This window comes from Anomaloglossus baeobatrachus, chromosome 10 (assembly GCF_048569485.1).
Source record: "Anomaloglossus baeobatrachus isolate aAnoBae1 chromosome 10, aAnoBae1.hap1, whole genome shotgun sequence".
Lineage (NCBI taxonomy): Eukaryota > Metazoa > Chordata > Amphibia > Anura > Aromobatidae > Anomaloglossus > Anomaloglossus baeobatrachus.
Genome location: NC_134362.1, coordinates 2,639,118 through 2,654,750, shown reverse-complemented (window position 1 = coordinate 2,654,750; position 15,633 = coordinate 2,639,118). Strand labels below are relative to the sequence as shown.

The window sequence follows — 15,633 nt, the reverse complement described above, 5'->3', positions numbered from 1 at the left end:
TGTTCAGAAATGTCGCTGTTGCTGCCGAACAATCCCTCCTTCAAGGGGGAGGTGCATTCGGCGTCACAGCGGCGTCACAGCGGCGTCACAAAACGGCCGCTCAATAGAAGAGGAGGGGAGGAGATTAGCGGCCGGAACATGCCGCCCAACTCCTTCCTTCCTCCTTTCCGATGGACGCAGGTAGGATGATGTTCGTCGTTCCTGCGGTGTCACACACAGCGATGTGTAGTACCGCAGGAATGACGAACAACCTGCGAACTGAAACACCAACGACATTATGATTTGGAGCGACGTGTCAACGATAAACGATTTTTGCCGTTTTTGCGATCGTTGATTGTCGCTCCTAGCTGTCACACGCTGCAATGTCGCTAACGACGCCAGATGGGCGTCACAAACACCGTGACCCCGACGATATATCGTTAGCGATGTCGCAGCATGTAAAGCACCCCTTAGGCTATGTGCCCAGGGGACTATGTACCCGCAGATTTTTCTGCAGAAAACCTGCGGATTTATCTGAACTTTCTAGATAAATCCGCAGGTTTTAGCAAGTACAGACACTCCCGTGTTATCCTATGGGACATGGGGAGTGCTGTGTCCATGCTGTGGTATGTGCGGTTGCGGAATATGCTGCGGATGTCCCGCAGCCGCATGTAACTGCATGTCAATTATTCTTGCGGAAATCCCACCCCTCCACTATGGAGATAGAGGCCGGGACTTCCGCAGGTAAGTCACATGAATGTCCGCAGGTTTTCCGCAGATATTTCGTGGAATTGCAGGGAGCTGCTGCAGGAAACCTGCGGATATATCAGCGAGTACAGAGTCCTGTGGGCACATAACCTTAATGATGGGAATGTTAGCAGAGAAAAAGTTAAGAAACCAGGTGGAGAACTGGTCAATAAAAGCAGTGGCCAGGCCAGGGCGTCGCTATGAAGGCCACTTGGAGGGAGAGTGGATAAGGACAGAATGCACTTCAAAAAAAGGGAGGATAAGAGAGAGAGTAAGGCTATGTGCGCACTGGGTAATGGAATTTTCTTGAGAAAATTCCGCATGCTCTCAAAGATTACCGCACCCGCAGTAAAAAACCGCAGCAAACCGCACCCGAAAACCGCATGCGGTTTGCTGCGGTTTCACTGCGGTATTGCCGCGGTTTTGCCGCGTGCGGGTTAGGATGTGCTTTATTGCATTCAATGCAATAAAGCACATTGAAAAAAAAAAGTCATTTAATTCTGAGATAGTAGATAGATAGACAGAAGAATAGATAGAGGGATAGATAGACAGACAGATAGAGGGATAGATGGATAGATAGATAGATAGATAGATAGATAGATAGATAGATAGAGGGATAGATAGATAGATAGAGGGATAGATCGCTGCATTTCCCATGGTCGGCAGTGAGTTCACATTACCGGCCGTGGGAAATGACTGGTAATTGCCTCTGCTGCTTTCATTCAGCGCTGTGTGACAGTCGCGGCTGGATGTAAGCAGCGCAGGATGTCGGAGCTGTGTGGATTACGCCAGAGCTTTGGTACGGGAGGGGTTAATAAAATGGTGAACGAGGCTTGTTTGTTTTATTTAAAATAAAGGATTTTTCGGTGTGTTTTATTCACTTTACTTACGGGTTGATCATGTCAGCTGTCACATAGACGCTGCAATGATCAAGCCTGGAGTTAATGGCGGTGATCCACCACCATTAATCCCTTGTATTACCCTGCCTGCCACTGCTACACGGCGGCAGGAAGAGCCGGGGACATTCCGGTACTGCCGCATAATGCATGCGACAGTGCCGGGGCAGCTGCGGCTCATATTCTCGGCTGCCGGAGGGGGAGTGAGGCGGGGGACATTAACCCTGCCCCTCGCCCTCCCCAGCCTGAGAATACCGGGCTGCCGATGTGTGCTTACCTCGGCTGGACGGTGAATATGCAGCGGAGCACACGTGTTTTTTTTCCTATATTTCCGTTTTCTTTCTATGTGTGTTCTATGTGTCTGTGTCTGTGATGTGTGTGTGTCTGTGATGTGTTCTGTGTCTGTGATCTATGTCTATGTGTTCTATGTGTCTGTGATCTATGTCTATGTGTTCTGTGTCTGTGATGTGTGTGTGTGTGTGTGTGTCTGTGATCTGTGTGTGTGTGTGTGTGTGTGTGTGTGTGTGTGTGATGTGTGTGTGATTACTCTCTGCACGGCTTCCTCTTCCTGTAATGACATCACTTCCCTGCAAAACCGCAGACAGGCGATGTACATTACCGGAGGTAAACCGCGAAATACCGCAGGGAATAACGCAGGAAAAAGCAGTGAACCGCACAGAATTTGCTGCCTGCGTTATTCCCTGCAGGATTTCACGATTACATTGGAGTCAATGGAGTGACATCCCGCAGCGACGTGCGGAAAAGAAGTGACATGCAATTGTTTTTGCTGCGGGAATCCCGCAGCAAAACATGCAGCTGTCAAATTCCGCCCAGTGCGCACAGGATTTTTTTTGCCCATAGATTTTGCTGGTGATTCACTGCAGAGATGTTATGAACATTTTCTGCAGCGAAACATGCAGCAAAACCGCAAAATATCCGCGGCAAAATCCGGTAAGTGCGCACATAGCCTGAAGGTGCAGATGTGAGAAAGGAGAAGACCCCTGCTTGCCAGGGCGAGGAATGTGGATGAAGGGAAGGCCTCCGTAACCCACCGCAGAAGGGGAGGCCAATGTATACTGTGTCAGCCATGTTTCAGTGAGGCCCAGGAAGGATATATTGCAAGGTGTAGGGAGGTCAAGAATAACGTGGAGCTTATTGCAGACGTTGGTGCGGGCATTCCAGAGCGATCCAGAGAGAGGGAGCCTCAAGATGTACAGAGAGCAAGCAGCTAGTAGTGGGGTGTGGCCCTCACCACCTGTTCACTTCCGGAAAATGCTGGAACATTTCCATTGTGCACATAAAATCTGCACATAGACCGCGGAAAGCACAGGCCGCGGTCAGCACAGGCCGCGGAAAGCACAGGCCGCGGAAAGCACAGGCCGCGGAAAGCACTGGCCGCGGAAAGCACTGGCCGCGGAAAGCACAGGCCGCGGAAAGCACAGGCCGCGGAAAGCACAGGCCGCGGAAAGCACTGGCCGCGGAAAGCACTGGCCGCGGAAAGCACTGGCCGCGGAAAGCACTGGCCGCGGAAAGCACTGGCCGCGGAAAGCACAGGCCGCGGAAAGGACAGGCAATGTGGCTAAAATTTATGTGAAAGCTACCTCGTGTGAACAAGAGGGAAGAGCTACAAGGAAGGGGGGTGTCAGACAATGGGAGGGACGGACTAAGTGAAGAGGAGTTCAACTAAAAACATGTCTGTGTTTACACAGTGAAGGAAAATAAACCAGAAATAGAGAAATACAGAAGTGTGAATATGGATGTAACAGATGGGGCCACAAGGGTGCTACCCCCCCTCCTATAACACACCACAACCCCCTCCCCCATCTATATTCTGCAACAACCCCTCCCCCATCTATATTCTGCAACAACCCCTCCCCCATCTATATTCTGCCACAACCCCTCCCCATCCATATTCTGCCACAACCCCTCCCCATCTATATTCTGCCACAACCCCTCCCCATCTATATTCTGCCACAACCCCTCCCCATCTATATTCTGCCACAACCCCTCCCCATCCATATTCTGCCACAACCCCTCCCCATCCATATTCTGCCACAACCCCTCCCCATCTATATTCTGCCACAACCCCTCCCCATCTATATTCTGCCACAACCCCTCCCCATCTATATTCTGCCACAACCCCTCCCCATCTATATTCTGCCACAACCCCTCCCCATCTATATTCTGCCACAACCCCTCCCCATCTATATTCTGCCACAACCCCTCCCCATCTATATTCTGCCACAACCCCTCCCCATCTATATTCTGCCACAACCCCTCCCCATCCATATTCTGCCACAACCCCTCCCCATCTATATTCTGCCACAACCCCTCCCCATCTATATTCTGCCACAACCCCTCCCCATCTATATTCTGCCACAACCCCTCCCCATCCATATTCTGCCACAACCCCTCCCCCATCTATATTCCGCCACAAACCCTCCCCCATCTATATTCCGCCACAACCCCTCTCCCATCTATATTCCGCCACAAACACAACCCCAACTATATTTCGCCACAACCACTACCCCAACTATATGCCGCCACAACCCCTACCCTGACTATATTCCGCCAAAACCCATCCCTGACTATATACCGCCACAAGCCCTCCCCCGCTGATATTCCACTTAACGCCCCATGTGCACCCTCATGCTGAGCTGTAATAACATCTGCTATATTATGGGTACTGGGAATTAAACATAGTGGTTGGGAATAACACTGATTCCTGGGGCTGCTGAGGTTGGAGGAGTTCACAAGCGGCTGCACAGCTGGAAGCAAACGTCATCATTAAGATCGTCGCCAGCAACCGCTCCAAGACACAAAGAGCAGGAGATATAAGCGGAGAGCAGCGGGACCTGACACAGCCCACGTACTGCTGCGATAATGACTCACCCATCAGATACCACACCCTCAGCAATCTCACACACCAAGACGAAGAGAAGGATGAAGGTCAGGATCCAGCGGAGGTTGTGTCCCGGGAAATGCAGCCACGTGCTGTGATGTATGTGCACCTTAGAGCTCTGACTGCCCCATCCTGCAAAAGAGAGACGATTCAGCCAGATCCCACACCCGCAGCACAAAGGAGGACAGGGGCACTGTGCAGTATATATATATATATATTACTATATCACACTGAGGAGAAGGGCGGCCATATTACTATATATATATTACTATATGACACTGAGGAGAAGAGCGGCCATATTACTATATATATTACTATATCACACTGAGGAGAAGAGCGGCCATATTACTATATATATATATTACTATATCACACTGAGGAGAAGAGCGGCCATATTACTATATATATATTACTATATCACACTGAGGAGAAGAGCGGCCATATTACTATATATATTACTATATCACACTGAGGAGGAGAGCGGCCATATTACTATATATATATTACTATATCACACTGAGAAGAGCGGCCATATTACTATATATATATTACTATATCACACTGAGGAGAAGAGCGGCCATATTACTATATATATATTACTATATCACACTGAGGAGAAGAGCGGCCATATTACTATATATATATTACTATATCACACTGAGGAGAAGAGCGGCCATATTACTATATATATATTACTATATCACACTGAGGAGAAGAGCGGCCATATTACTATATATATTACTATATCACACTGAGGAGAAGAGCGGCCATATTACTATATATATATTACTATATGACACTGAGGAGAAGAGCGGCCATATTACTATATATATTACTATATCACACTGAGGAGAAGAGCGGCCATATTACTATATATATATATTACTATATCACACTGAGGAGAAGAGCGGCCATATTACTATATATATTACTATATCACACTGAGGAGAAGAGCGGCCATATTACTATATATATATTACTATATCACACTGAGGAGAAGAGCGGCCATATTACTATATATATATTACTATATCACACTGAGGAGAAGAGCGGCCATATTACTATATATATATTACTATATCACACTGAGGAGGAGAGCGGCCATATTACTATATATATATATATTACTATATCACACTGAGGAGAAGAGCGGCCATAATACTATATATATTACTATATCACACTGAGGAGAAGAGCGGCCATATTACTATATATATTACTATATCACACTGAGGAGAAGAGCGGCCATAATACTATATATATATTACTATATCACACTGAGGAGAAGAGCGGCCATATTGCTATATATATTACTATATCACACTGAGGAGAAGAGCGGCCATATTACTATATATATTACTATATCACACTGAGGAGAAGAGCGGCCATATTACTATATATATTACTATATCACACTGAGGAGAAGAGCGGCCATATTACTATATATATATTACTATATCACACTGAGGAGAAGAGCGGCCATATTACTATATATATATTACTATATCACACTGAGGAGAAGAGCGGCCATATTACTATATATATATTACTATATCACACTGAGGAGGAGAGCGGCCATATTACTATATATATATATATTACTATATCACACTGAGGAGAAGAGCGGCCATAATACTATATATATTACTATATCACACTGAGGAGAAGAGCGGCCATATTACTATATATATTACTATATCACACTGAGGAGAAGAGCGGCCATATTACTATATATATTACTATATCACACTGAGGAGAAGAGCGGCCATATTACTATATATATATTACTATATCACACTGAGGAGAAGAGCGGCCATATTACTATATATATATTACTATATCACACTGAGGAGAAGAGCGGCCATATTACTATATATATTACTATATCACACTGAGGAGAAGAGCGGCCATATTACTATATATATATATTACTATATCACACTGAGGAGAAGAGCGGCCATATTACTATATATATATTACTATATCACACTGAGGAGAAGAGCGGCCATATTGCTATATATATTACTATATCACACTGAGGAGAAGAGCGGCCATATTACTATATATATTACTATATCACACTGAGGAGAAGAGCGGCCATATTACTATATATATATTACTATATCACACTGAGGAGAAGGGCGGCCATATTACTATATATATATTACTATATCACACTGAGGAGAAGAGCGGCCATATTACTATATATATATACTACTATATCACACTGAGGAGAAGAGCGGCCATATTACTATATATATATTACTATATCACCCTGAGGAGAAGAGCGGCCATATTACTATATATATATTACTATATCACACTGAGGAGAAGAGCGGCCATATTACTATATATATATATTACTATATCACCCTGAGGAGAAGAGCGGCCATATTACTATATATATATTACTATATCACACTGAGGAGAAGAGCGGCCATATTACTATATATATATTACTATATCACACTGAGGAGAAGGGCGGCCATATTACTATATATATATTACTATATCACACTGAGGAGAAGAGCGGCCATATTACTATATATATATTACTATATCACACTGAGGAGAAGAGCGGCCATATTACTATATATATATTACTATATGACACTGAGGAGAAGAGCGGCCATATTATTATATATATATTACTATATCACACTGAGGAGAAGAGCGGCCATATTACTATATATATATATATATATATATAACTATATCACACTGAGGAGAAGAGCGGCCATATTACTATATATATTACTATATCACACTGAGGAGAAGAGCGGCCATATTACTATATATATTACTATATCACACTGAGGAGAAGAGCGGCCATATTACTATATATATTACTATATCACACTGAGGAGAAGAGCGGCCATATTACTATATATATATATTACTATATCACACTGAGGAGAAGAGCGGCCATATTACTATATATATTACTATATCACACTGAGGAGAAGAGCGGCCATATTACTATATATATATATATTACTATATCACACTGAGGAGAAGAGCGGCCATAATACTATATATATTACTATATCACACTGAGGAGAAGAGCGGCCATATTACTATATATATATATATTACTATATCACACTGAGGAGAAGAGCGGCCATAATACTATATCACACTGAGGAGAAGAGCGGCCATATTACTATATATATATATATATTACTATATCACACTGAGGAGAAGAGCGGCCATATTACTATATATATATATATTACTATATCACACTGAGGAGGAGAGCGGCCATATTACTATATATATATATATTACTATATCACACTGAGGAGAAGAGCGGCCATATTACTATATATATTACTATATCACACTGAGGAGAAGAGCAGCCATATTACTATATATATATTACTATATCACACTGAGGAGAAGAGCGGCCATATTACTATATATATTACTATATCACACTGAGGAGAAGAGCGGCCATAATACTATATATATATTACTATATCACACTGAGGAGAAGAGCGGCCATATTATTATATATATATTACTATATCACACTGAGGAGAAGAGCGGCCATATTACTATATATATTACTATATCACACTGAGGAGAAGAGCGGCCATATTACTATATATATTACTATATCACACTGAGGAGAAGAGCGGCCATATTACTATATATATATTACTATATCACACTGAGGAGAAGAGCGGCCATATTACTATATATATTACTATATCACACTGAGGAGAAGAGCGGCCATATTACTATATATATTACTATATCACACTGAGGAGAAGAGCGGCCATATTACTATATATATATATTACTATATCACACTGAGGAGAAGAACGGCCATATTACTATATATATTACTATATCACACTGAGGAGAAGAGCGGCTATATTACTATATATATATTACTATATCACACTGAGGAGAAGAGCGGCCATATTACTATATATATTACTATATCACACTGAGGAGAAGAGCGGCTATATTACTATATATATATTACTATATCACACTGAGGAGAAGAAGCGGCCATATTACTATATATATATTACTATATCACACTGAGGAGAAGAGCGGCCATATTACTATATATATATTACTATATCACACTGAGGAGAAGAGCGGCCATATTACTATATATATATTACTATATCACACTGAGGAGAAGAGCGGCCATATTACTATATATATATTACTATATCACACTGAGGAGAAGAGCGGCCATATTACTATATATATATATTAGTATATCACACTGAGGAGAAGAGCGGCCATATTACTATATATATATATTACTATATCACACTGAGGAGAAGAGCGGCCATATTACTATATATATAGATTACTATATCACACTGAGGAGAAGAGCGGCCATATTACTATATATATATATATTACTATATCACACTGAGAAGAGCGGCCATATTACTATATATATATATTACTATATCACACTGAGGAGAAGAGCGGCCATATTACTATATATATTACTATATCACACTGAGGAGAAGAGCGGCCATATTACTATATATATATTACTATATCACACTGAGGAGAAGAGCGGCCATATTACTATATAATATATATATTACTATATCACACTGAGGAGAAGAGCGGCCATATTACTATATATATATTACTATATCACACTGAGGAGAAGAGCGGCCATATTACTATATATATTACTATATCACACTGAGGAGAAGAGCGGCCATATTACTATATATATATATTACTATATCACACTGAGGAGAAGAGCGGCCATATTACTATATATATATTACTATATCGCACTGAGGAGAAGAGCGGCCATATTACTATATATATATTACTATATCACACTGAGGAGAAGAGCGGCCATATTACTATATATATATTACTATATCACACTGAGGAGAAGGGCGGGCATATTACTATAATATATATATTACTATATCACACTGAGGAGAAGAGCGGCCATATTACTATATATATATATTACTATATCACACTGAGGAGAAGAGCGGCCATATTACTATATATATATATATTACTATATCACACTGAGGAGAAGAGCGGCCATATTACTATATATTATATATAGATATATTACTATATCACACTGAGGAGAAGAGCGGCCATATTACTATATATATATATATTACTATATCACACTGAGGAGAAGAGCGGCCATATTACTATATATATATATATTACTATATCACACTGAGGAGAAGAGCGGCCATATTACTATATATATATATATTACTATATCACACTGAGGAGAAGAGCGGCCATATTACTATATATATATTACTATATCACACTGAGGAGAAGAGCGGCCATATTACTATATATATATTACTATATCACACTGAGGAGAAGAGCGGCCATATTACTATATATATATATATTACTATATCACACTGAGGAGAAGAGCGGCCATATTACTATATATATATTACTATATCACACTGAGGAGAAGAGCGGCCATATTACTATATATATATATATATTACTATATCACACTGAGGAGAAGAGCGGCCATATTACTATATATATATATATTACTATATCACACTGAGGAGAAGAGCGGCCATATTACTATATATATTACTATATCGCACTGAGGAGAAGAGCGGCCATATTACTATATATATTACTATATCACACTGAGGAGAAGAGCGGCCATATTACTATATATATTACTATATCACACTGAGGAGAAGGGCGGGCATATTACTATATATATATTACCATATCACACTGAGGAGAAGAGCGGCCATATTACTATATATATAGATTACTATATCACACTGAGGAGAAGAGCGGCCATATTACTATATATATATATATATATATATATATATATATATATATATATATATATATATATATTACTATAATCACACTGAGGAGAAGAGCGGCCATATTACTATATATATATATATATATATATATATTACTATATCACACTGAGGGGAAGAGCGGCCATATTACTATATATATTACTATATCACACTGAGGAGAAGAGCGGCCATATTATTATATATATATATTACTATATCACACTGAGGAGAAGAGCGGCCATATTACTATATATATATTACTATATCACACTGAGGAGACGAGCGGCCATATTACTATATATATATATTACTATATCACACTGAGGAGAAGAGCGGCCATATTATTATATATATATATTACTATATCACACTGAGAAGAAGAGCGGCCATATTACTATATATATATTACTATATCACACTGAGGAGACGAGCGGCCATATTACTATATATATATATTACTATATCACACTGAGGAGAAGAGCGGCCATATTATTATATATATATATTACTATATCACACTGAGGAGAAGAGCGGCCATATTACTATATATATATTACTATATCACACTGAGGAGACGAGCGGCCATATTACTATATATATATATTACTATATCACACTGAGGAGAAGAGCGGCCATATTATTATATATATATATTACTATATCACACTGAGGAGAAGAGCGGCCATATTATTATATATATATATTACTATATCACACTGAGGAGAAGAGCGGCCATATTACTATATATATATATTACTATATCACACTGAGGAGAAGAGCGGCCATATTACTATATATATTACTATATCACACTGAGGAGAAGGGCGGCCATATTACTATATATATAGATTACTATATCACACTGAGGAGAAGGGCGGCCATATTACTATATATATATATATATTACTATATCACACTGAGGAGAAGAGCGGCCATATTATTATATATATATATTACTATATCACACTGAGGAGAAGAGCGGCCATATTACTATATATATTACTATATCACACTGAGGAGAAGGGCGGCCATATTACTATATATATAGATTACTATATCACACTGAGGAGAAGGGGCGGCCATATTACTATATATATATATATATTACTATATCACACTGAGGAGAAGAGCGGCCATATTACTATATATATATTACTATATCACACTGAGGAGACGAGCGGCCATATTACTATATATATATTACTATATCACACTGAGGAGAAGAGCGGCCATATTACTATATATATATATTACTATATCACACTGAGGAGACGAGCGGCCATATTACTATATATATATTACTATATCACACTGAGGAGAAGAGCGGCCATATTACTATATATATATTACTATATCACACTGAGGAGAAGAGCGGCCATATTACTATATATATATATTACTATATCACACTGAGGAGAAGAGCGGCCATATTACTATATATATATATATTACTATATCACACTGAGGAGAAGAACGGCCATATTACTATATATATTACTATATCACACTGAGGAGAAGAGCGGCCATATTACTATATATATATATATTACTATATCACACTGAGGAGAAGAACGGCCATATTACTATATATATTACTATATCACACTGAGGAGAAGAGCGGCTATATTACTATATATATATTACTAAATGACACTGAGGAGAAGAGCGGCCATATTACTATATATATATTACTATATCACACTGAGGAGAAGAGCGGCCATATTACTATATATATATATTACTATATCACACTGAGGAGAAGAGCGGCCATATTACTATATATATATTACTATATCACACTGAGGAGAAGAGCGGCCATATTACTATATATATATTACTATATCACACTGAGGAGAAGAGCGGCCATATTACTATATATATATATATTACTATATCACACTGAGGAGAAGAGCGGCCATATTACTATATATATATATTACTATATCACACTGAGGAGAAGAGCGGCCATATTACTATATATATTACTATATCGCACTGAGGAGAAGAGCGGCCATATTACTATATATATTACTATATCACACTGAGGAGAAGAGCGGCCATATTACTATATATATTACTATATCACACTGAGGAGAAGGGCGGGCATATTACTATATATATATTACCATATCACACTGAGGAGAAGAGCGGCCATATTACTATATATATAGATTACTATATCACACTGAGGAGAAGAGCGGCCATATTACTATATATATATATATATTACTATATCACACTGAGAAGAGCGGCCATATTACTATATATATATATATTACTATAATCACACTGAGGAGAAGAGCGGCCATATTACTATATATATATATATATATATATTACTATATCACACTGAGGAGAAGAGCGGCCATATTACTATATATATTACTATATCACACTGAGGAGAAGAGCGGCCATATTACTATATATATTACTATATCACACTGAGAAGAGCGGCCATATTATTATATATATATTACTATATCACACTGAGGAGAAGAGCGGCCATATTACTATATATATATTACTATATCACACTGAGGAGAAGAGCGGCCATATTACTATATATATTACTATATCACACTGAGGAGAAGGGCGGCCATATTACTATATATATAGATTACTATATCACACTGAGGAGAAGGGCGGCCATATTACTATATATATATATATATATTACTATATCACACTGAGGAGAAGAGCGGCCATATTACTATATATATATATTACTATATCACACTGAGGAGAAGAGCGGCCATATTACTATATATATATATTACTATATCACACTGAGGAGAAGAGCGGCCATATTACTATATATATATATATTACTATATCACACTGAGGAGACGAGCGGCCATATTACTATATATATATTACTATATCACACTGAGGAGAAGAGCGGCCATATTACTATATATATATATTACTATATCACACTGAGGAGAAGAGCGGCCATATTACTATATATATATATTACTATATCACACTGAGGAGAAGAGCGGCCATATTACTATATATATTACTATATCACACTGAGGAGAAGGGTGGCCATATTACTATATATATTACTATATCACACTGAGGAGAAGAGCGGCCATATTACTATATATATTACTATATCACACTGAGGAGAAGGGCGGCCATATTACTATATATATATATTACTATATCACACTGAGGAGAAGAGCGGCCATATTACTATAAATATATTACTATATCACACTGAGGAGAAGAGCGGCCATATTACTATATATATATATATAACTATATCACACTGAGGAGAAGAGCGGCCATATTACTATATATATTACTATATCACACTGAGGAGAAGAGCGGCCATATTATTATATATATATTACTATATCACACTGAGGAGAAGAGCGGCCATATTACTATATATATTACTATATCACACTGAGGAGAAGAGCGGCCATATTACTATATATATTACTATATCACACTGAGGAGAAGGGCGGCCATATTACTATATATATAGATTACTATATCACACTGAGGAGAAGGGCGGCCATATTACTATATATATATTACTATATCACACTGAGGAGAAGAGCGGCCATATTACTATATATATATATTACTATATCACACTGAGGAGAAGAGCGGCCATATTACTATATATATATTACTATATCACACTGAGGAGAAGAGCGGCCATATTACTATATATATATTACTATATCACACTGAGGAAAAGGGCGGCCATATTACTATATATATATTACTATATCACACTGAGGAGAAGAGCGGCCATATTACTATATATATATATATATATATATATATATATATATATATATATATATATATATATATATTACTATATCACACTGAGGAGAAGAGCGGCCATATTACTATATATATATTACTATATCACACTGAGGAGAAGAGCGGCCATATTACTATATATATATTACTATATCACACTGAGGAGAAAGGCGGCCATATTACTATATATATATATATTAGTATATCACACTGAGGAGAAGAGCGGCCATATTACTATATATATATATATTACTATTTCACACTGAGGAGAAGAGCGGCCATATTACTATATATATATTACTATATGACACTGAGGAGAAGAGCGTCCATATTACTATATATATATATATAACTATATCACACTGAGGAGAAGAGCGGCCATATTACTATATATATATTACTATATGACACTGAGAAGAGCGGCCATATTACTATATATATATTACTAAATCACACTGAGGAGAAGAGCGGCCATATTACTATATATATATATTACTATATCACACTGAGGAGAAGAGCGGCCATATTACTATATATATATATTAGTATATCACACTGAGGAGAAGAGCGGCCATATTACTATATATATATATATATATTACTATATCACACTGAGGAGAAGAGCGGCCATATTACTATATATATATATTACTATATGACACTGAGAAGAGCGGCCATATTACTATATATATATTACTATATCACACTGAGGAGAAGAGCGGCCATATTACTATATATATATATTACTATATCACACTGAGGAGAAGAGCGGCCATATTACTATATATATTACTATATCACACTGAGGAGAAGAGCGGCCATATTACTATATATATATATATTACTATATCACACTGAGGAGAAGAGCGGCCATATTACTATATATATATTACTATATCACACTGAGGAGAAGAGCGGCCATATTACTATATATATATTACTATATCACACTGAGGAGAAGAGCGGCCATATTACTATATATATATATTACTATATCACACTGAGGAGGAGAGCGGCCATATTACTATATATATATTACTATATCACACTGAGGAGAATAGCGGCCATATTACTATATATATATTACTATATCACACTGAGGAGAAGAGCGGCCATATTACTATATATATATATATATAACTATATCACACTGAGGAGAAGAGCGGCCATATTACTATATATATATTACTATATCACACTGAGGAGAAGAGCGGCCATATTACTATATATATATTACTATATCACACTGAGGAGAAGAGCGGCCATATTACTATATATATATTACTATATCACACTGAGGAGAAGAGCGGCCATATTACTATATATATTACTATATCACACTGAGGAGAAGAGCGGCCATATTACTATATATATATTACTATATCACACTGAGGAGAAGAGCGGCCATATTACTATATATATATTACTATATCACACTGAGGAGAAGAGCGGCCATATTACTATATATATTACTATATCACACTGAGGAGAGAAGCGGCCATAT

General features: G+C 38.3%; 1 protein-coding gene across 1 annotated transcript in view; it reads right to left on the bottom strand.

Annotated features, from left to right (window-relative positions):
* The window catches only part of ABCC8 (ATP binding cassette subfamily C member 8), a 186,393-nt gene that overhangs the window by 127,500 nt on the left and 43,260 nt on the right, over positions 1-15,633 (bottom strand). Inside the window, exon 2 of the mRNA XM_075326474.1 lies at positions 4,515-4,656. Within this exon, the coding sequence (XP_075182589.1) occupies positions 4,515-4,656 (142 nt within the window). The remainder of the gene's footprint in view (positions 1-4,514; positions 4,657-15,633) is intronic.